The following is a 24074-nucleotide window of genomic DNA, read 5'->3' as shown; positions in this document are numbered from 1 at the left end:
GATAATTTTCTGAAGGCCACTCCACAGGTCAGTCTTGGGACTGAAATTCAAAGCCCTGACTCTGGTCTCAAAGCTTCCTCCCCTGACCTTTCTGAAGTGTCTCTGGAACATACCAAAACTGCAGACGGCAAAGGTCCTCACACCAGCCATTGTGATACAAAGTAGATGTTACCAAGTGCTTTAACTGCTATTACTGTTTCCGCCCTCGCTGCCATCCCAGTCTTCAAATAGGCATTTTAACAGTCTATTTTTAAAATGTATCATATGAAAGTTTCATATTTTTAGAGGGGAGGGGCAGAGGAAGAAGAGGAGAAAGAATCCCAGCGCAGAGCCTCACGACCCTGAGCTCATGACTTGAGCCGAAATCAAGACGCTTAACTGAGCCGCGCAGGCATCCCTGAAAGTAAGTTTCATTTTCTTAGTGCCTTTATAGAACATGTTATAATTCAAAGAAGCTTCCTAACCTAGTTTAGATCATTTGACCAATTGCCTCTAATTCAAGAGATTTTTGACCCTTTGCATCTTGGTTGTTTTCTACTAAGTCAGTGCATTCCACATTGGAGATTGGATGATGTGGGTACAAATGAAGTCTGAAGATGCCACTTTTGCTGTTCGTTTATCCGAAAGTTGTTGCTGAGTATCTGATCTAGTCAATGAAGGCCAGAAGCATCATGTTTGCCATTCGGTGAAGGATGAACAAGACTAAATCCTCACTCTTAGGAATGAGTGTTCAGGCTTAAGTTTACAGCTTACTGCCTTGTGTCTTATTTTTCCACCTGTTTTATTTAACAGAATAAAAGTATACTCTCCATTCACGTGGGATTCAAGCAGTAGTGCTCCTGCGGCTCAGGTGCCCCTCCTCACACTCCGCCCCTTGTCTGTCCTTCCTCCCTCCCCTTCCTTCCCTTTCTTTTTCTTTTTCTCCTTCTTTCTTTCCTTTCTTTCCTTTCTTCCTTTCTTTTCTTTTTCTTTTTCTTTCTTTCTTTTTCTTTCTTCCTTTTTCTTTCTTCCCCCTCCCCTCTCTTCTTTCTTTCTTTCATTCATTCATTCATTTTTCCTCTCAGTCCAAAGTCCTTTCTGGGTTGCATTAACAAACACTGGTCTAGTCTACCCTCTGCTATACCCCGCACATATAAAAGTGAACAAAACTTGCTTATGAGCAGCCATGTGACCTTTGAGGACAAAATTTCAGTGCGGTCGCGGGTTGTGTGCTACGCAACAATATACTGAGTAAAAACTAAACTGTGCATGTGAACGCTCTTCCTCCCAATTCCTAAAACACTCTGGAATCTGTCGATGCTGAAATAACTGTCACACGTTTGGAGATAACAGAGTAAATCAAAACCGGAAACTTCCCAGTGACTCCAGAGTCTTCCCCGGTTGACTGGAAGCTGAAGCAGCGCGACGTGACCCTGTCCCGTTTATCTGCGGAACCGCAGCAGCGGCGGTAACTGGGGGCCAGGGGCTCTTTGTCCGTCCTCTGCAGTTACAGACGTCCCAACAAACACGACTGCTCCACACAAGGACGTGACGACTGCGCTGTGTGGCCGTGACGTCACCTGTCACGTGGGGAAGCCTTCGCACGCGGAGCGCGCCGTTTCCGGTTCCTGAGCGGCCGGCCCAGCGCATGCGCACTCCCGGCCACCTCCGTTTTGTGGGGTTTTGGTGCGTGTGGTAAACCCTCGGTGCCACAGTCGTGCGTGCTGGGTCGCTCGCGTTCGGACTGGATCTCCCGCAAGTGCTCAGGACTTGCCCCGACAGCGCTCGTGGAGTGCGGGCCCGGCTCCTGATGCAGGCGGTGGAGAAGCCCGGAGAGCCAGGGCCCCCCCAGCTCACAGGCCGCAACAAGCCCCAGGGGGCGCGGGAAGCGGGGCGCTCAGCCCGCCAGAGAGGAGCCCGCGGCTCGCAGCAAGGGCCACACGGAGCGACAGCCAAGCCCCCCACGTCCTGGACCCTGGACGAGACGCTCTAGATTGCTTTACACGCGAAAATTCCTCCGGACTCCGGTCTGGGGGGGATTTTGCTCGTTTGCACCCATTCTTCGTCACTGTGTCTGAGCACGGCGGCGGGATGCAAATCTCTGCCCCTCACGCCTTCTCCCCGGGTGGCAGGGAAATCGGTGCTTTCAGGTATTTCGCGCATGCGTTAATTTTTCCAAGGGGGGGCAAGGACGTTTGAAAGAATGAATGCAGCAGCGTCTCACCTTTCGCTCCGGAACTGACCCCCTGTACCCTCTGCACCGAAGACGAAGCTCCCTGTTCTTCCCCAACCGCCCCACTCCCTTCCCTGCACATGTGACAGGCATTCCCCTCTTTCTCAGATGGAACCACACCCACTTTTCTGCCCATCGCAGTCCTTCTATATTCCTATAATTTGGGGGGTAAGTTTCCTTAGTTATTTTTAGTTGTATGCAGTTTTTCCCTTCATCCCTGCTACCAGAACTACTATAATACACACTTTGGAACTTGATCATGAATTGACTGGCATTTTTCTACCTTCTCAACTTGCCTCCCAAAGACCCAAGAAGCAGTATGGTGCCTCAGACCACAGCGACCCTTGGGGTCCCCACACGAGGGCCCCGAGTCAGGAGGGAAGTCTCAGGACTTTCTGGCCAAACCAGCCCCTCACTGGCCAATTCCAGCTCCAGCTCCAGCTGGTCTGTTCCATACAAGCACCTACCTTTCCCTTTACTCCACTCATTTCCAGCCGAGATCATGGGGTACATTTTACAACCCCCGCCGCGGTGCGTGTATTACTATTCTGTTGTGTCTTTTTTTTTTAGAAGATTTTATTTATTTATTTGACAGAGAGAGAGACAGCCAGCGAGAGAGGGAACACAAGCAGGGGGAGTGGGAGAGGAAGAAGCAGGCTCATAGCGGAGGAGCCTGATGTGGGGCTCGATCCCATAATGCGCGATCACGCCCTGAGCCAAAGGCAGATGCTTAACGGCTGTGCCACCCAGGCGCCCCCTGTTGTGTCTTACCTATTATAATGCAACCTAAAAATTCTTTGAAAAAAATACTCTTCCTCTTTCTTGTCATTAACTGGAGAAATATAGAGAACATGTCTCATGACTTGAGGGTGACAAATGCATTAAAAATCCATTAGTTTGACAAATAGCAATGTTTTTTTTTCTGATAAATTAGAAGTTTCCAAATATGATGAAAGACATAATTTCATGGAAATTACATCATCTTAAAGCCAGCAGGCAATAATGGAATCATTTATTCTCTCATTTTATTCAACAAATAATTGTTGGTGTCTACTGTAGGCCAGACACTGTGCTCAGTCCTGGGAAGGCAACCGAGAACAAGCCGCAGCGCCCGCTTCACAGCCTTGTGGTGGGGCTGCAGCAAGAAAACAGGTACCGTATGGCTTGCGGTAAGTGTTAGGATAAAGCGCATATAGCGATGTGCAGAAGCACAGAGGAGGAAAGCATAAGCAAAATGTGGGGCCTGTCCTCATGGGGAGAGCAAAGCGATTACAGAGAAGGGTGTGGAAGGACCATTCCATGCAGAAGGAGCGTGAAGGAAACAGGAAACGGGTAATAGGATGTTTGAGGAATGAGAGAAAGTTCACGGGCTGGAGGGTAGACCAGATGCCGTGGCTGAGGGAAAGGATGGTTAGGAAGGTCAAGGCTGGAAAGGCCAGGTTAGGGAAGGCTTGGAAAATCTGGCTTGATTCCAAGGATCAGTGGGCATCGTTGAAGACTGGCCTCTCCAGTCTGAGTTGGCCCTTGTCTGTAAGGCTGCTTTGAGTGTCCTCCGCAATTATGTGTGTGGTTTTGGACACCACTCACTCTCTGACAGGGGCAGTCAGAGTCTGGGGATCCCCCACCTATGGCTCTTTCCTTTTGGGGAGTTCCCATTCTTTGCCTATTCATGGTTTCCCAGCTTCCCTGTCCTCACCGTCAGTCAGAGAAAGTGGGGGGGGTTTCCATATGCACCCCCCGCCCATTATGCGGGACAGAGCGAGCCATCTGTGCTGCTCTACTCATCTACTGATTAAATTGATTTATCAAAACCCCAATTACAGGAGGCTTAGGTTTTAAATGTTACAGACAAGGCTGTGAGGAACAACCACGTGTCCGTACACATTTGAATATGTGTCCAGTTATTGTCTGTGAGTGGAATTACCAGGTCAAACGGGCATGCAGTTTTAAGACTTATATGTAGTGCTTTTTCTCAGATTTTAATATTTTTTTGATCACACTTGGAACTACCATTCCTCTTAATGTTTTCAAAAGTAATAGTTGGAATGGTAACTTCCCATACATTTGATTTTTGTTTTCCAAAGAGAGTTTGCATATATTTTTTTAGGTTTTAATTGTCTAATTACATCCTTTAAAAATATTTCTACCATTTTTCTTATTTGAAAAAATCCTTTATGTAATTAAGGTCATTGATATTTTGTATGATAAGTTGCAAATCATTTCCCTGGTCTATCTAGCTTTTACTTATTTATGGCATTTATTTTATTGTATTTATTTATTTTTTAAAGATTTTATTTATTTGTCAGAGAGAGAGAGTACAGCAGGGAAGCGGCAGGCTGAGGAAGAAGCAGGCTCCCCACTAAGCAAGGAGCTGGATGTGTGGGACTCCTGGGATCATGACTTGAGCCCAAGGCAGATGCTGAGCCACCCAGGCAACCCTATGGTATCTTTTTTTAAAACAGAAGAACTTTTAACTTTCGTGCACTCAAATCTATCCTGGCTGAGAAACACTCCCTCTCAGTAACAAGGGTGGATGCTTTGGAGCCCAAGAGACCAAAGTATAAATCCTGCCTCTATCCCTTATTAGCTGTGGGCCTTTGGTGTACCACGTGACTTCCAGAGTCACGGGTCTCTCCCATAAAATACCCCTAGCAATGCCCAACCTTTTAGGACCACTAGCAGATTGTGCGGGATAATGCATGGAGAATACTTATCCTAGAGCTGGACCGTGCTAAGTGTGCAGCAAACAGTAGCTACTACTGGTCTTTCTATGGTTATGAGTATTTTCTGTCATATGTTTTCCATGTCAGAGTTCCTTCCACACCAAGGTTACATAAGTATTCACCTACATTTTCTTCATTTTATTTTTTTTTACCTACATTTTATTTTGTTCACCTATGTTTTCTTTAAATGAATCGTCGTTTTTATAATCTAATCCTCCCCCACTGACATGAAACGTTAACTTCATCAAACCTTCATCTTGTATTATCTTCAATACAATACAATACAACGTTCACACACTTTTGGTTATTTTAACTTTTAATGGACATTTAATATTAGCAACTCACACCCTCTCCCCTTCATTTATTCAGATCCTTTTTTTTTTTTTTTTTTTTCAAGATTTTATTTATTTATTTGACAGAGATAGAGACAGCCAGCGAGAGAGTGAACACAAGTAGGGGGAGTGGGAGAGGAAGAAGCAGGCTCATATCAGAGGAGCCTGATGTGGGGCTCGATCCCATAACGCCGGGATCACGCCCTGAGCCGAAGGCAGACGCTTAACCGCTGTGCCACCCAGGCGCCCCTATTCAGATCCTTTTTGCTACATTTTCTTTAAAGGAGCTTTATGATTATTTTTTTATCTCTATTGGTATTTTTGTTGGGCTGGCAAAAAGTATTTGGGAAATTAATTTTCAAGCTTTCAATCCAGGAACGTGGTGTGTCTTTCCCTTTGTGTTTTCTTTCATGATTCTCAGTGAAGTTTTGAGCTTTTTTAAAAAAAAATTCTACACATTACCCTGCACACTGCTGAAGCCAGTTTCTAGCAATTTTACATCGACTGCTATTATATATCAGATCTTCTCATTATGTACTCTCATTTTTCCTGGAATTTAAGAAAGTACGTACACTCCTATCTGCAAATATTGATTTTTACATTTTTCTTTTTTAATCTCATTTCATTATCAGAAACACCCAGCACAATGCTAGACAGGTGTGTTGTTAGGCCTTCCCTTTTCTTCCCAACTTAAAGAACTCTTGCCTTTCTAAGTCTAAGATAGACATTATTTTGAAATATTCTTTATAGTATTCACACTCTGTTCTTATTAACATTATAGAAACTTTTAAAAATTGGGAACGGATAGGGAATTTTTAAATACCATTTTAGCGTGTATTAAGATGACCATGTGGTTTATCTCCTTTGATCTGTCCATATGGTAACTTATATTAATATATTTTAATGCTCTACCAACCCTGATTTTCTGGAATTAACCCCCTTTGGCTGTAATAAACTATTTTTGTAAATACTTCTTTCCTGGCATTTAAGGACCTTAGAAGTCACCACTCCATTTTAACTGCAAGTAAAAAATCTAATAAGCAAGATGAAAAATCAGCAACAGATCAAGACCTGTGCCGAAGGTAGACGCTTAACTGACTAAGCCACCCAGGCGCCCCAAGGATTGGTTATAAACGTACATTGCAAACTCTAGGACAACCATGAAAAAAACTTTTTTTTAAATTAAAAAAAATGATAAGCTAAGAAAGGAGAAAATGAAATCATATAAAAGTTTCAACTAAAACAAAAGACAGAAAACAGAGTAAATGACAAAGGCAGGAACAAAGGACAAATGCAAAAAATAAAAACTATAATGAATACGGTAAATGTTAATGCAACTGTATCAATAATCACCTTGAACATATATGGTCTAAATATACCAGTTAAGAGAGACTGTCAGAGAGGATTAAAAAAAAGCCCACATTAAATATAAGGACATATATAGATTAAAATTAAAGAGATGAGGAAAGATATATCATGCTAACACTAATCAAAAGGAAACAGGAGTAGCTATATTAATTTTAGAGCTGACTTCAGAATTCTGAAGGATAAGGAGGGGCATTACATAATGATAAAGGGTTCAACTGTCCAGAAGAAATAACAATCCTTAACATGTAAGCACCTAACAAAAGAGTCTCAAAATACATGAGGCATAAACTGATAAAACTAGAGAAATAGATGAATCTACTATTATAGTTGGAGACTTTAACATATTTCCATCAGAAATGGACAGATCCAGCATACAGAAAATCAGTAAGGACATTTTTTAACTCAAGAGCACAGTTAATCAACTACATATAATTGACATCTACGGACACATCGTCCAACAAGAGCACTTCACACGTTCTTCTCAAGTTCACGGGGGAATATTTACCAAGTTAGACCACATTCCGGGTCATAAAATACAAGTTAACAAATTTGAAAGAATAGGAATCATACATTATCTGCTCTCAGACCACACTGAAATTAAACCAGATATTAATAACAGGAAAATAGCTGGAAAATCTCGAAATACTTGGAGATTAAGCAGTACATTTCTAAATAACACATGAGTCAAAGAAGGAATCTCAAGAGCAATTAAAAATAATTTTAAATGAAAAGGAAAACATCAAAATTTATGGAATATGCTGAAATGAGTGCTTAGAGGGTCATTTACAGCATATATGTGGGAGAAATCCCAGGTATATAAGCCTGGTTCAACATCTGAAAATCAATTAATGTAATCTGCCACATCAATAAGCTAAAAAAGAAAAATCAATCATATCAATAGATGCAGAAAAAGAATTTAACAAAATCCAATATCTGTTAATGATAAAAAGTCTCAGTAAACTATGAATAGAGGGAACTTTCTCTACTTGATAAAGAACATCTACAAAAACGCTACAGCTAACATCATACTTAGTGGTAAGGAGCCCGAGGCTTTCCCACTATGATCAGGAACAATGCAAGGATGTGACTCTTACACTGCTTTTCAGCATCATACTGGAAATAATAGCTGATTCAGTAAGACAAGAAAAGGAAATAAGAGGTATACAGATTGGGAAGGAAGACATACAACTGTCTTTTTTGCAGACGACATGATCGTCTATGTAGAAAACCAAAAGAATACACACAAAAAAATGCCTGGAACTAATAAGCAGTTATAGCAAGGTTGCAGAACACAAGATTAACTTACAAAAGTCAATTGCTTTCCTATATACCAGTGATGAACAAGAAAAATTTGAAATAAAAAATACTTTACCATTTCCATTAGTGCCTCTAAAAAAGACATACTTAGGTATAAATCTAAAAAAATATGCACAACACCTATATGAGAAAAATTTAAAAATTCTGATGAGAGGTATCCAAGGAGAACTTAAAAAATGGAGACACAGTCTGTGTTCATACATTAGAAAACTCAATATGGTCAAGATGTCAGTCTCCCACCTTTATCCATAGATGCAATGTAACATGAATCAAAATCCCAGCAAGTTCTTTTGTATCTGTGGACACATCGATTCCAACATTTATACAGAGAAGCAAAAAACAGAATAACCAACTGAGTATTAATGGAGAAGAACAAAGTCAGAGAAGTGGCACCACCTGACTTCAAGACTTACCAAAGAGTTACAGTAATCAAGATAGTGTGGTATTTTTGAAAGAACAGACAAGTACATCAATGGCATAGAACAGAGATCCCAGAGATAGACCCACAAATACAGTCAACTCATCTTTGAAAAGGACCAAAGGCAATATAGTGGAACAAAAATAGTCTTTTCAACAAATGGTGCTGGAACAACTGGACATCCACATGCAAATACACAGACTGTATGCCTTTAACAAAACTGACTCCAACAAATGGATCATAGACCTGAATGTAAAATGCAATATTCTAAGACTTCTAGAAGATAATATGGGAGAACACCTAAATGACCTTGGGTGTGGAGACGACTTTTTGGATACAACACCAAAGACATAATCCGTGAAAGAAATGATTGATAAGCTATAATTCATTAAAATGAGAAACTTCTGCTCTGTGAACAACTACACAAAGAGAATAAGAAGATAAGTCACAGGCTGGAAAAAAATATTTGCAAAAGACACATCTGATAAAGGGCTGTTGTCTAAAATACACAAAGAATACTTTAAACTGTGGGGAAACAATGTGTTTAAAAAAATGGGCGAAAGGCCAGAATAGAGAGACACCTCATCAAAGAAGATACACAGATGACAAGTCAGCATATGAAAAGACTTTCAACATCATATTCCACTAGGGAACTGCAAATTAAAACATAACATACTACTACACACCTGCTAGAATGGTCCACATCTGGAACACTGACAACCCAAATGCTGATGGAGATGTGGATTCATTACTGGGGGGAGGGAATGCAAAACGGTACACCCACTTTGGAAGGCAGTTTGTTGGTTTCTTACAAAACTAAACCTACTCTTCACATACGCTCCAGCAACAGTGCTCCTTGGTATTCACCCAAAGGAGCTGAAACTTTATATCCATACAAAAACCTGCACATGGATATTTAGAGCAGCTTTACTCTTCGTTGCCAAAACTTGGAGGCAATGAAGATGCTCTTCATTAGGTGAACGGATAGTAAACTACAGTACATCCTGACAATGGAATATCACTCAGCACTGAAAAGAATGAGCTATTAAGCCATGAAAAGGCATTGAGGAAACTCAAAAGTAGATTACTAAGTGAAAGAAGCCAAACTGACAAGGCCAATATATGATACCAACCAGAGGACATTCAGGACAAGCCAACAACTATGGACACACTAAAAATGTCGGTGGTTCTGAGGGATGAGGAGAGGGAGGGAAGGACAGGCAGAGCACAGAGGATTCTTAGGCAGTGGACATATTATAATGGTAGATATGTGTCATTATACAATTGTCCAAACTCACTGAATGCAGAACACCAAGAATGAACCCCGATGTAAACTATGACTTCAGACAACAATGATGAGTCAGTGTGGGTTCACGGATTGTCACAAATGTACCACTGTGGTGTGGGATGTAGTTAGTGGGAGAGACTCTGCATATGTGGGGATGGGGATATATGGGAAATCTCCGTACTTTCTCTCAATTTTGCTGTAAGCCTAAAACTATTCTAAAAAGTAAAATTAATTAAAAAGCCCTCTTATTCAATTCCTTTAATGTATCTATTGATTTCTAAACTCCTTTCCGATGTTGTCCTTCTTTGTAGACTCTGCATTTCACTTCTGTATCTCACATATGCATCCACAGCCCACGCTGCCATTTGGAGGGGGTAAGGACTATGATTTGAGCACAGAGCCACGTATGTGAAGTATTTCCTGTACAAGTACATTACTGAAGCACATTAATGACTACTGTTTACCTAGGACTTTACTGTTCAGGCATGACTACAGGAGAGATCTCAAAGGGAAAGTGGAAGCTGTAATACCCTGGGGTAGGTGGGGCTCTGTTTATTCCTCGATAAGCACCAGACCAGTCTTTGGTTGCTTTACTGAAAAGTTCCAGGCTGCCGTTGTCTTGCCACACTTCAAATTCTTTTGGAATAATTTCCAAGACCTCGTGGCCAGTAGTTACATATTGAAGTTGCAGATTTCCTGGACACTTTCAATGGTCAAGTGAAGTTGTTTTTAAAAGCTAGAGGGTGACAACGTGGGGCTGGAACTTGAAACCCCAGGATCAAGGATCACATGCTCCACTGACTGAGGCAGCCAGGCACTCCCAATCTCACAAATTTAGTATTGAACAAAAGAAGTTGGACACAAAAGCAAACATTGATATATGTATGGACCCACCATATAAAGTTCACAAGGTCGCAAAACTAACATTTGATGTTAATAGCCAAAGACGTAGAAACAACCCAAACGTCCATCATTTGATGGACGGATAAACAAATGTGGTATATTGAGACAGAGTACCACGTGGCGATAAACGAGGGAGTACCAACGGACGCTTCACCGTCTACGAACCTTGAAAACACCTTGCTAAGTGAAAGATGCCTGTCGCAAAGTACCACATATTGTAGAGTTCCATTTATATGAAATGTCCAGAATAGGCAAATCCATTGAGAGAGAAAGTGGTTTTCTAGGGCAGGGAGGGCTGGGGAGAAATGGGGAGTAATAGCCAATGGATACTGAATTGGGGGGGGTAATGAAAATGTTCTAAAACTAATGATAATGATGGTCACATGACTCTGAATTCAATAATGGATGAATTGTATGGCATGTGAAATGTATCTCTATAAAGCTATTTTATACACACACACACACGCACACACACACACACACAGAAGGCACTGTAAATAAAAAGTAAAATACGCCCCAGCACCAGAGTGGGACTTTAAAGACAGGTCTTCCACTCAGAAATGCCAAGGTCAGAAAATGTCATTTATATCGAATTTTCATATATAAGTACTAGTTTTTTTATTGATGTCATGGGGTTTTTTGAGTCTATGCATTGGATTACCATGTACAGTGTTTTAAACTGATGAGTGTGTTGGTGTCCATATTAAAAAGATCTTCAGTTCATTATAAAAAAGCAGCAGCTCTACGGCGAGTATGTGGCAAACATAAGCCTGGACTTCTACAGGGAGAGCAAGCAGGGTGTGCTCGGATCTGTGCTGCTCCCGGAAGAAACGCGCCAGAGAGTATCTGACTCTTGGTTCTTGAAGCAAGACTGTGGCTACTTTGAAACTATTCGATCCACTGACATTTGAAATCGAAATGAAAAGTTTATAGGTGCTTTGAATCGGCCTTCCCAGTGGAATCTTATGTCACTTCAAGCCGACATTTCAAGCGTCCTTATTCTCCTACTGATTTCCTGGGGCAGCAACCTGGGGCACGCACAGAGGTTGAGGATAAGAACTTGGAATTTTTAAATTGGAAATTTTATTTTTATTTTTTCAACTATATTGAAATATAGTTGACATATTAAAATTTTAAGGACAGCGTTCAAGAAATATCAAAAGAAAGGTAGATTTTGGGGGAAGATTATGAAAATTCTGGCTGGCTTTGCAGTCTGTGCGGTGGGGGCGGGGAAAGGACTGCCAGGCCGCGGAGTTCCTCGACTTTCCCCTCTGGCTCCCCCGGCTCACGGCCCGGCTGGGGCGCAGGCGGCGCGCTGCAGGCTTCCCGCACGGGGGCGCTGTCGGAACAGGCTGCGGGGATGGGACACGGACAGGTGTCCCCGGGCGGGCCGGCGCCGCAGGTGCAGAGTCGCGCTGCGGGGAGGCGGCGGAGCCGGCAGGGCGGCGGTGAGGGAGCACCTGCGATGGCGAGCAGGCGCGGGGAGGGCCGTGAGGAGCCGTAAGCCCCGGTGGACTGGGTGGCGCTGCGCTCCGAGGGCGCGATGGCCGGGCCGTGGGGCGCGCCGGGCGGGACCCCGAAGGGCAATGGCAGCGCGCTGCTCAATGCCTCTCAGCGGGCGCCGAGCGGCGGGGAGGGCGCGTGGCTTCGACCCTCGTGGGTGGCCTACACGCTCGCCTTCATCCTCATCTTCACCATCGTGGTGGACGTCCTGGGCAACCTGCTGGTCATCCTGTCCGTGTATCGGAACAAGAAGCTGAGGAACGCAGGTAGGAGCTCCCGGGGCCGGGCAGCACCCCATGTTCACTTGATGGCCGCCTCCCCCCTTTCTGGCTGCTTCCCAGAACACAGCCCCCTCCTCAGCTGTCAATTAGCTTTTTCTTTAAAAAAAAAAAAAAAGTGACTTCTTTAAAAAAAAAAAACAAACCAACCGGGGACTTTGAGTTCTTTTTCCAATCAGAGAGAGAAGCCCGTCAGTTTATTTTTCCTTTAACCTGCCTGTGTAAGTTTGTTTTGTTTTCCTTTCTCTCCCTCCTCCCCTCGCCCCACAATGAAACAAGGAGTCTTAAGTCCCTACGGGGTAGAACACTTTGCTGGAGTCAGGTTTAAGAGACATCAGACACAGTTTGCAGAAAGTTCCTCAAGAAGTCCTTCCAAATCAGATCAATGAACTTATCCATTGCTCGGTTTTACATATAATTTTCTCCCCCAACTTTATTAAAATAGGAGAAAATAAAAGAGCCTGTGAAATGAGCAGCTTTACTTTAGTTTCGCTGCCAGGAGTAGTTTTCAGTTTTTAGCGTGCAATTTAAAGACTCCCAAGGCTCCTAAACATGATTGTTATTCCTCCAAGTTAAACAAGTTTCCATTTTGAGAACAGAAATGTGACATAAAGAGGATATTTACATATACTATACTACGTAAGCTAATTTTGTGTTTGAGTTAAACTTGCTTTATCCTCCAAGCAATGAATTGAAATTGGTTTCTCTTGGGAGGGAGACCAGGGATGATTTTCCACAGGACACTGGATGTTCAGATCTTTAAGAGATGATTAGGTGCCTAGTTCTTTATTTAGAAGCTGATATTTTGGAGGTTGGGGTGGGGGGGGGAGAAGAAGGAAACATGCTCTAATAAGGTATTTGATCAATGCTGTGATTTTTCTTTAGCTTTCTCCCGGGAGGGCCCCCTTTTTCATTTTAATGCTTGGGACAGTGAGTAATTTAAGAAATATCTTGATTATCACCTGATAACATGAACTGAGTTTGAGTCAGTCCATTGAATAACCTCATTTCACAGATGATTGGCTTAAACTTGAGGAACTCTGCCTTTGAGAATAGGCTCTGTGAAGAAACACAGGCAGTAAAGCTCCTTGACACAGTCTGTGGGATGAGTTTTTTAATCTGACACCAAAAGCCAAAGCAACAAAAGCAAAAATAAAGAAGTAGGACTACACTAAAAAGTTTCTGCACAGTAAAGGAAACTATACACAAAATGAAAAGGCAACCTGCTGAATGGGAGGAAATATTTGCAAATCACATTTGATAAGGCACTAATATTTAAAATACAGAAGTCATACACTTCAGCAGAAAAAAAAATCATTTAAAAGTGGGCAGAAGATCTGATTAGACATATTTTTGAGAGACAGCAAGAGGGAGAGCGCTTGAATGGGGGGAAGGGCGGTGGGAGAGGGAGAGAGAGAATCCTCAAGCGGACTCCCTGCTGAGTGCCGAAGACTCAGGGGCTCAATCCCAGGACCCTGAGATCAGGACCCAGGCCAAAATCAAGAGTTGGCCACTCAACCAACTGTGCCACCCAGGCGCCCCTGAATAGACTTTTTTTTAAAAGACATCCAGATGGCCAACAGGTACTGACAAGATGCTCAGCGTCACTCATCGTCAGGGAAATGCTCATCAAAGCCGTAATGAGACAACACCGCACACACATCAGACTGCAATTATCAAAAACAAGAAATAGCAAGTGTTGGCAAGGATGTGGAGAAAAGGGAACCCTCGTGCACTGCTATAAATTGTTGGAATGCAAACTGGTGAGCCACTGTGGAACAATATGGAGGTTCCTCAAAAAATTAAAAACAAGAGACTACCCTATGATTCAGCAATTGCACTTCTAGGTATTTACTCAAAGAAAACAAAAACATTAACTCAAAAAGATATCTGCACCCCCATATTCACTGTAGCATTATTTACAATAGCCAAGATACAGAAACAGCCTAAGTGTCCATCAACATATGAATGGATAAAGAAAATGTAATACGCACGCACACATATATACACACATATACAAAGAAGTTATATACATATATATATGTATGAATGAAATCTTGCCATTTTTGACAACATGGATAGACCCTGAGGGCATTACACTAAGTGAAATAAATCAGAGAAAGACCAATACCATTTAATCTCTTTAGACATGGAATCTAAGAAAATAAAAAATAGAAAAACAAGCTCATAGATATAGATTGATGAGAGAAATGGGTGAGTTGGTTTTGCTTTTGGTCTAGTTTAAGTACACTGGGTGAAAAAAAGAAACAGAGGGCATGAGAGAACATGGTGCTAGGAGCACGGTGTAAGAAGTAGCTGTCCTTGGGGATGTACTGTATGGTGACTAATATAACAAAATAAAAATTATTTTAAAAAAAAGAACTGTCTTGGGGCGCCTGGCTGGCGCTGTGGGTGGGGCACGAGACTCTTGATCTTGGGGGTGTGGGTTTGAGACCCATGATGAGTGGAGAGACTACTTAAAAATAAAATCTTAAACAAACGAACAAAAAAAGAATTCTCTGTCTCATCCCCAGGAGCAAAGCTGTGGGGGAAGCCTGCTTTCTCATCATGGCTGATTTCTCCAGTGTCCCTTGTATCTCTGGGGTCCGGGAGAGCTGGCTCTGTTATGACAGGTTAATCTGCTTTGCAATCTCCGTATTGCACTACTGAGGATTATAATTCCTTGGATTAGGATTTGATAATAGGACTTCTGCTTTGACCTGTCAATGCATTCCTTTGTTCCCTTGTAAAAACAAACAAAATAGAGATTCCTTCCCTTTCTGTGGGCCAGACACAGTTCTGAAGGCTACATTAACTGTGTTCTCCGGGAAGCCCTGTGGTGGGAAATGCCACTGTCAGCCCCTTTGCAAAGGAGGAACTGAGGACACAGACTGGTCCTATGTCCTCCAAGTGGTGGAGCGGGGTATAAAATTCAGAGCTTGCCCTTAGAGCTCCTTCTGCTTTGTTAGTGGTAACAACTGCAGCACTTGGGAAGTGGGAATCTTGCAGGAACATTCATTTAAAAAAAATATTCACATGCCCAAAATAATTTTTCTTCTTCTGTCTTATGAAAAAGAATTATAAAAAGTGCACCTTCCACAAGACTTTGTCTTTTGTAGTCTGTTCATGTGCTAAGCAATTTTTCAAGAGGGCAGTCTATAAAATGCCTTTCTGTAGCTAACGGGGAGACTTGGAGCGAGCTTTAGTTTGGGAAGATTTGAACTTTCATATTTGTATGATTGGGACTTTTTATTCAGATGTACCACTGTTCCAATTCAAACCATTTGAGGCTTTCTACAATGGATGGTAATTTGAAACAGGGAGAGAAATAGCTGATTCCAATGAGTTTTGGGATGCTTATCAAAAGTTCTTATCGTTGTTCAAACCTTCCCTTTCAGTTACCTTATTGTGTTGGCATTAAGGATAGAAGATGCAAGAAGAGAAGAAATGAGATAAGGAAATAAGGATGTTAAGGCATCCCAAGCTTTGAACGTTCTCTTGGGGATGTGGTATAATGGTAGGGTTCCTGATGCCCCCTCCCTCCCCCAAGAGAGCACACTGACATTCGACTTCCCAGAGAAGAAATTCAAAATGTTTAACAGCTGTATCTCAGGGACACTGGTCAATCAGAGCACACACAGCCTCCAAAGGCCCACCAGGCTCTTAGGTGCTGGCAGAATATCTGCTCCCTTCTGTCCAAACTTTGATACTAGAATTGTTGCTACCATATTTGCTCCTTCTGAGTAAATTTCATAGCATAGTAATGGGAAGATTCCTCCACTGGAACACTAGGATTAATATCCTTGCTCTCTACTCTGTGATCTGAGAAATCAGTTATCCAAGCCTCTATTTTACACACGTGTCAAGTACAGAAAACATCTATTTTCTTAGCCTCACATATATGGGAAAAGATACTTTGCATATGGAAAATGGTGCATACTTTGAAAAGGGCAAAGTAGGTGATGTCATGTGCTCTTTTTTTCTAGGTATACCTAACAAAGATATGTTAAAAAGAACTTTAATTTTTTTTAAAGATTTTATATATTTGTCAGAAGGAGAGAGAGCACAAGCAGGGAGCAGCTGGCAGAGGGAGAAGCAGGCTCCCCGCTGAGCAAGGGGTCTGATGTGGGACTGGATCCCAGGAGAACCATGACCTGAGCTGAAGGCAGATGCTTAACCGACTGAGCCACCCCGGTGTCCCAAAAACAACTTTAATTTTTAAAAAAAGATTTATTTATTTTAGAAAGACAGCCAGGGAGTGTGGGGGGGAGGGGCCGAAGGAAAGGGGAAGAGAGAACCTCAAGCAGACTCCCCAGTTGAGCACGGAGCCTGAAGTGGGGCTGGACACAGGCCTCAATCCCAGGACTCTGAGATCATGACCTGAGCCGAAATCAAGAGTCAGATGCTTAACTGACCAGGCCACCCAGAAACTCCCAAACAACATTTTTTTGTTACTGAAATCTGTTAAAAACAATTGAACTATAGGGGCGCCTGGGTGGCACAGCGGTTGGGCGTCTGCCTTTGGCTCAGGGCGTGATCCCGGCGTTATGGGATCCAGCCCCACATCAGGCTCCTCTGCTGGGAGCCTGCTTCTTCCTCTCCCACTCCCCCTGATTGTGTTCCCTCTCTCGCTGGCTGTCTCTATCTCTGTCGAATAGATAAATTAAAAAATCTTAAAAAAAAAAAACAATTGAACTATAGACCTATGATTTGTGTACACCATGCTTTTCTCTATGTACACCATGTTTAACTAGAACTTTAACTAAAAAAGTAAAGGAAGAGTACAAAAGTATCTTGCCTATTCAAAACTCAATTATCTGGCCATTGAACCTATCTAGAATACAGCCAATAAATGAAAATAAGCAAAAATAACAGGCTTTCTCCCATAGCTGGTTTGTTTTTAGAGACTGAGTGAGTGAGGCTAGTGTCCAGATAAGTCATCAATGAGGAGGATGACTGACACAGTTCAAGGAACAGCACATGTGGCAAACAGCATGGGCTGAAACAGACTCATTAAAAGCAGGTCTGAAAAACTTAAGCGCAACCTTTGGGAGGCAAGTTGTAAAGCAAATACTTCTGCCCCATTAACTGCTCTTGAAACTCATAGTCCAGTGAGGTATTTCTTAATTGTGATCCTGAGCACTCAAGGAGCGGTCTGGTCACATACAGTGTGTTCTGTTTAAGAAGACAGGGCCGTAAGATTTTAGAAAGATGCCTATCTAAAGTAGTTATTATTTTAAAATCTGGTACACAGTGGGGTAGACTCTCAATGTAGTAACAAAATAAAACAAAAAGTTCCCCGGATTGACTGTAAGACCGGAATGCCAGCGCTGTGTTACGTGCTCGAGTGCAGCTCTTGTTGGATGCAAGGGTGCCTGCACTTGTTGCCTTTCAGGCCTTCGCTGAGTGTTCTCTCTTTCTCCATCCTGCATTTCTATTCAGAGAGGCTGCAAAGAGTATGGAGAGAACATGGACTGAGGGCCTCAGAGATCTGAGTTTCAACCTGGGATGCCCCAGGGCCATTTCTAAGATGCTTACGGTCTCAGGCCTGCATGCCTCCTGAAAAAAGACTGTTTCTAAATTGAGGCATAACACACACAGCCAAGTGCACAAAACACAGACCCTGCTTGTAATGAACTGTTCCTTATGTGTGCACATGTGACCGTACTTCTGAGAAATGAGACGAGGCTGTTGATAGATGGTAGTAGTATTACTCACAACTTGAACTAGAACTTATGCCCAACCTAAGTACTGGCGACCACCAATGTCCATTTTTCTCTTTTACTATCTGCAAGCAGATGGTTTCTGTACTGAACTTGGCTCTTTCTTTCTCTGTAGCCACTGCTCAGACACTGAAGCCTGAGGCTCACTGCCTTCTCCAGGACCCATGGCCACTCTCGCCATCAGTTCACCAGTACTCCAGGCTAGGTCCCAGTGAATGTCTTCAAAGCTACCTTGATTGAGCCCTTGGCCATTCTGTTCACTGTATCCTGGCTTTCATTTTCTCTTTGCTTTTTCCTTCTCTTCCTTTTCCTTCTCTTTTCTTCTTCCCCATTGTTTCTTACTCCCTGTTCTTCAATACCTTTTAATCACCATCATTAGATTTGATCTCTTAGTAGAGGTCACATGTGTATCTGTTTCCTAATTGTGTCTGTTGCGCATCAGCAAAAAAAGACAGTGCTAAGCTTACAAGCTTTATATTCTAGAAGTTCACTTATAAATGTCTTAAAAGAATATATGATACAATATTTGGCTTCAGTGCTGGCCCACAACAATATGGCTGAAATAATACTCAGAATTGCTGGGTCAGCTGACATTCATGAGCTCCTGAAATCAAGCTGCCTTGTTCTAAGTTCTGACCCTTTTGGAATCCTCTGAGAATGGGGAAGTGTGGTGTGGAAGGAACAGGTGGAAGCTTCCTTTCCTAACTTAGAAATGTCAGGACAGTACTTAGGGGCAAGACATGATTATAGAGGTGGGCTTAGCATCAGAGATGGAGGGAAAGAAGTATAAATACATGCGTTTGCTCACAGTCGAGTGCTCGTGTTGGGGACAAACATATCAGATCCTACATGGAATTGTGGGAGGAGCTTGGAGACAGAATGGATCCAGAACAGCACTCCAGTTCTTCACTGAATGCATTTTACCATTGCAGATAAATCATCATCTCCCTGGACTGTTTTCACATCAGTAAAATGATGGGGTTGGACAAAACCCGGAGTCCCTTTTGATGCTGGTATCCTTTTGTCTACATGATTATTAAACTCACTGTGAAATTAGAGATTAGAATGCAATGAAACAGACTAGCAATAAGAACTGTGGGTATAATGACACAGACACATACAGTGATGACAGACGTCACAGACCCAGGAAACAGTGTCCTCATGAAAGTGTGCCTCACTGTCCTAAACTATCTGGATCACTTGTCTCATATCTGCTAGAGAAAAAGACCTCTGCAGGACATCTGGTTTCCCTGTTTTATGTCCCAGGAAATGTACACGAGTTTCAGAAATTTCTCATATAGTTCTCCCTTCTTGGAAGAGAATGAAGTGACCAACTACACAGAAACAATAGGTTGGTCCTCTGGGACTTAGGAAGGTTCTTGTGAGTTTGGGTGGGATGAGCCGGGGACACTGATGATGACTGACTTGCTGTGTGTGTGAGTGAACAGTCCTCCACGGGGAGCATTCCTGTAGTCAGATGGGCTCTTCTAGGCCTGCAGTGACCCCTTCAAAATGTAACCACTCCAGAGCAACAGCCTCAACTGGCAGCCAGCCAGCCATTCAGTTTACGATAACACACATCTCAAGAATGGGGGGTTCACAAGAGCGAGCACATCACTCTCACTCAGGTGTTTAAAAGGGGATGGAAGATAAGCCCTTCACCACATTATAAAATAAAGGATCAGACAATGTCTCCTGCAAAATCAATTCACGATGTCTCTATTGAGGTCCTAAAGGTGTCCAGTTACGTGATTTACTGGTGATCTAAAAACCAGTGTTCTGTGGGATCGTTAAAGCCAAAAACATAAAACGTAATAAAATGTCTGTATATGAACCAATTGCCCAAATCCCAAAAGAAAAAGAAAATGCATTTTGGCCAATACTACTGAGGCAGTTTATCCTTTTGGAAATCTTTCTTTATAATTCATTTTGCATCCAATAGTCTCTTCTTACTGTAAGTGATGCTTTCCTGTGATTCACTTAATATCCACGGACATCAGATATAATGTAAACAGAACTGTAACAAAGGTCTAACTTCCAGGACATGGGCAATTAAAACAGACAGCATTCCTCAATAATCTGTTCTGCTGTCTTAATTGAAAATCTTAACACCTTTGGTGATAAAAATTTAAATCTTTTTTTTTTATTCTGGTTCATAACTAATTTTGCAAAAGCCACTGGTCATCTTTTGGTGAATATTTCCACTTAAAATTATGAGTATCTTACAGCACCCTTATCAAGCTAACCCCAATTATAAAAGGAATTTATTTTTTCATTCCTACAATTTTATTTTAAAAATTTATTGATTTGTGTTTGAAACATTTTTCAAGCTTGAGAAAATTAAAATAGGAAATTAGTGAAATTGTAGTTTGTGGTTTACTTTTCATAGACAGCTATTTTGATCTGATTTCTGTTGATAAAGTAGAAAAACAACTTCTTGTTTGGAACGTCTAATACTTTGTATTTACGCACAAGAGAGATTCTCAGTTTTAAAAGCACTTTCGCACGTTTTGTTTTATTTGTCCTTATGAAATCTCCTCAGGTAGATAAAAAAACTAAAACCCCAAATTCACAGATGAATGATCAGTATTTCTTATTCCAGGAACCCACCCAGTATGACCGTGGAAGGAACACAGGAATTAAAATCAGACCCAGGCTGAGTCTTTTAAACCTGCAGTACCTTTATTTGTACTACGTATGGGCTCTGTTACGCAGTCTCTCTAAGTTTCTCCGTCTACGCAGTGGGGTACTTCTCTCACATGGGTTGCTAGGAGGGTAGATTTAGATTCTGCCATCCATCCCCCATCCATCTACCAATCACTCTGAAGTTCCAAAATACTATAGAAATAATGGTATTACTATGTCATTATTAGTATATATCCTATAATTAGTGTTTGTTATTTTTATTTTTTTTAATGTATTTTTTAAGTAAGTGGCCAATATGAACAATAAGAAGTGAAATCAGTCAGAAACTAAAGATTTAGGATCTAAATCTCTTCTGCAGCATTATGGAAATTACACAAATTCTCCGATGTCACTATTTTCCCTTTCATAAGGGAATCTCATACCGAGATTCTGACTGTTTCAATATCCAACCTTTGAGAGGCTGATTATTTCCATACCCAAAGTTGTTCTCTAATTTAAAATGCGTCAGCTCTGGAAGCTACAAGAAACTTTCTCAGACAAGTATGTTACCGTTCAAAAAGTTATGACCTGTTTGTGCAGACTTCGAAAATGATTTCAAGCTAACAAAGTCAATGTTTAATATAATCCTCAATTTGATAGTTCTTATCAATACTGTTGACGTTTTCCTCCTATAGGTCTTCATGAGATTTGAAATCATTGATTCAAGGCAATTTTTTATTTTTAAAGGCATTTTCTTGATTTTTTCCCCCTTGCATTCTTAGGCAGTGTTTAAAGTTTCATGACTTTTTTTCTGGTCTGTGTAGTATATTATTATCGAACTCTAACTTATATCCAAATTTGCCAAAGCAAGCCTCAGAATTGCTTGGAAACCTTCCAACAGTGGATTAAGACTCCTAAATACACGGCTAGTTTGGGGGGTCCGCGTGATTACATCTAAATACACGGCTGGTTTGGGGGTTCCGCGTGATTACATCTGCATCTGACCTTTGGTTCCTCTAGCTCTCCATCTCGTAAAAAAGTAGCAGTTTTTAGCATTAAATTAATCACAGATAAGATGGAGCTTTTCACAGTCCTTTTTCTCTTGGCAATTCTGAAAGTGAACCAAAGTTAAAAGTCCTAAATTAAACCTCCTGCATTTAGTTCTTACTAACATCTGATGGCTCTGTTTTTAAAAGTATCTGATTTGAAAAATATCTGAAAATATCTGAATTGAAGACAATTCCATTTACAGTTGCACCAAAAAGAATAAATATGTGGGAATAAATTTAACCAAGGAGATGAAATATCTGTACTTCAAAAACTGAAAAATACGGATTAAATAAATTGAAGATGACACAAACAGAAAGCTATTCCATGTTCATGGACTAGAAGAATTCATATTGTTAAGATGTCCATACTATCCAGGGGAATCTATAGATTCAATGCAATCCCTATCAAAACACCACAGTATTTTTCACAGGACCAGAATAAATAATCCAAAAATTCGTATGGACCACAAAAGGCCCTGAGAAGCCAAAGATATCTGGAGAAAGAAGAACAAAGCTAGAGGTATCACAATCTCAGACTTCAAGATATAATATATAGCTGTAATAATCAAAACGGTATGGTACTGACACAAAAATAGACACATTTATAAATGGAACAGAATAGAGAGCCCAGAAATAAACCCACACTTATATGATCAATTAATTTATGACAGGAGGCAAGAATATACAGTGGAGAAAAGACAGTCTCTTCAATAAATGTTGCTGGAAAAACTGGAGAGCTACATACAAAAGAATAAAAGTGGACCACCTTCTTACACCATACATAAAAATAAACTCAAAATGGACTCAAGACCCAAATATAAGACCTCAAACCATAAAAGTCTTAGACGAGAATACAGGCAGTCATTTCTGTGACATTGGCCACTGTAACATTTTTCAAGGAATGTCTTCTCAGGCAAAGGAAACAAAACAAAAATAAACTATTGGGACTATATCAAAATAAAAAGTTTTCGCACAGAGAAGGAAACCATCGACAAAACTAAAAGTCAACCTACCGGATGGGAGAAGTTATTTGCAGATGATACATCTGAAAAGGAGTTAATATCCAAAATCTATAAAGAACTTATACACCTCAACATCAAAAAACCAATCTGAATAAAAAACGGACAGAAGATCTGAATAAACATTTTTCCACAAAGACATACAGATGGCCAACAGACATATGAGAAGATTCTCAACATTGCTAACCACCAGGAAAATGCAAATCTAAACCACAATGAGATATCACCTCACACCTGTTACGATGGCTATTATCAAAAAGAAGAAATAACAAGTGTTGGCAAGGATGTGGAGAAAAGGGAATCCTTGTTCTCTGCTGGTGGGAATGTAAATTGGTGCAGACACTGTGGAAAACAGTATGGAGGTTCCTCAAAAAATTAAAAATAGAGCTATCATATAATCCAGCAATTCCACTTCTTGGTATTTATCCAAAGGAAACAAAAACACCAACCTGAAAAATATATGTCCCATATTAATTGCAGCATTATTTACAACAGCTGAGATGTGGAAACAACCTAAGCGTCCATCGACAAATGCACGGATAAAGAATATGTAGTGTATCTGGATACACACACACGCGCACACGCACACACGCACACACACACAATGCAATATTAATCATAAAAAAGAATGAGATCTTTGCCATTTGTGATAACATGGGTGGACCTAGGGGATATTATGCTAAGTGAAATAAGTTAGAGACAAATACCATATGATTTCACTTAAATGTGGAATCTAAAAAAACCAAACCAAAACCAAAACAAAACAAAACAGAAGAAGACCCATAAATACAGACAACTGGTAGCTGGCAGAGAGGAGAGGGATTGGGGGGGGGGATGCATGGGAGGTACAGGAGTCCAGTTATGGAATGAATAAACCACGGGAACGAAGGGTACAGCATAGTGCCTCCAAGGTACTGTAATAGCGCTCGGGGAGAGATGGGAGCTACACCTGCCCGGAGCACGGCATCGCATACACAGGTGTTCAATCACTCCATCGTACACCAGAAACTAAGGTAACATTGTGTGTCAACTATATTTCCATTGAAAAAAATACCTGTTTTGAAAAATATCTGTTTTGGAAGTCATTTTAAATCTCTATAAAGTCTTTGGACCTTGTTCTGCTCGTTCTTTATTAGTATCCTTAAAAAATGATAATGGGAATATTTGAGGTGAATACTAAGGTCTCTAGAGTTTTAAGTTGCCTGGCTGATGGAAATGCCCTATTTTCTAAAAATGAAATACACGCGCTCAGGATTTTCTCAGCTAGCAGAGGCAATGAACGGCGCTTTTTTTTTTTTTTTTTTTAAGATTTATTT

The 24074-nt window shown here is 41.3% G+C and overlaps 1 protein-coding gene across 1 annotated transcript in view; it reads left to right on the top strand.

The window, feature by feature from the left end:
• Positions 1-12020: 12020 nt before the first annotated feature.
• The window catches only part of MTNR1A (melatonin receptor 1A), a 38760-nt gene continuing 26706 nt past the window's right edge, over positions 12021-24074 (top strand). The window contains exon 1 of the mRNA XM_002923416.4: positions 12021-12330. Coding sequence (XP_002923462.1) covers positions 12105-12330 — 226 coding nt within the window. The 5' untranslated portion in view covers positions 12021-12104. The remainder of the gene's footprint in view (positions 12331-24074) is intronic.

This window comes from Ailuropoda melanoleuca, chromosome 18 (assembly GCF_002007445.2).
Source record: "Ailuropoda melanoleuca isolate Jingjing chromosome 18, ASM200744v2, whole genome shotgun sequence".
NCBI classification, from domain to species: Eukaryota; Metazoa; Chordata; class Mammalia; order Carnivora; family Ursidae; genus Ailuropoda; species Ailuropoda melanoleuca.
The sequence above is the reverse complement of the archived record's forward strand: the minus strand, read 5'-3'. Positions and strand labels throughout refer to the sequence as shown.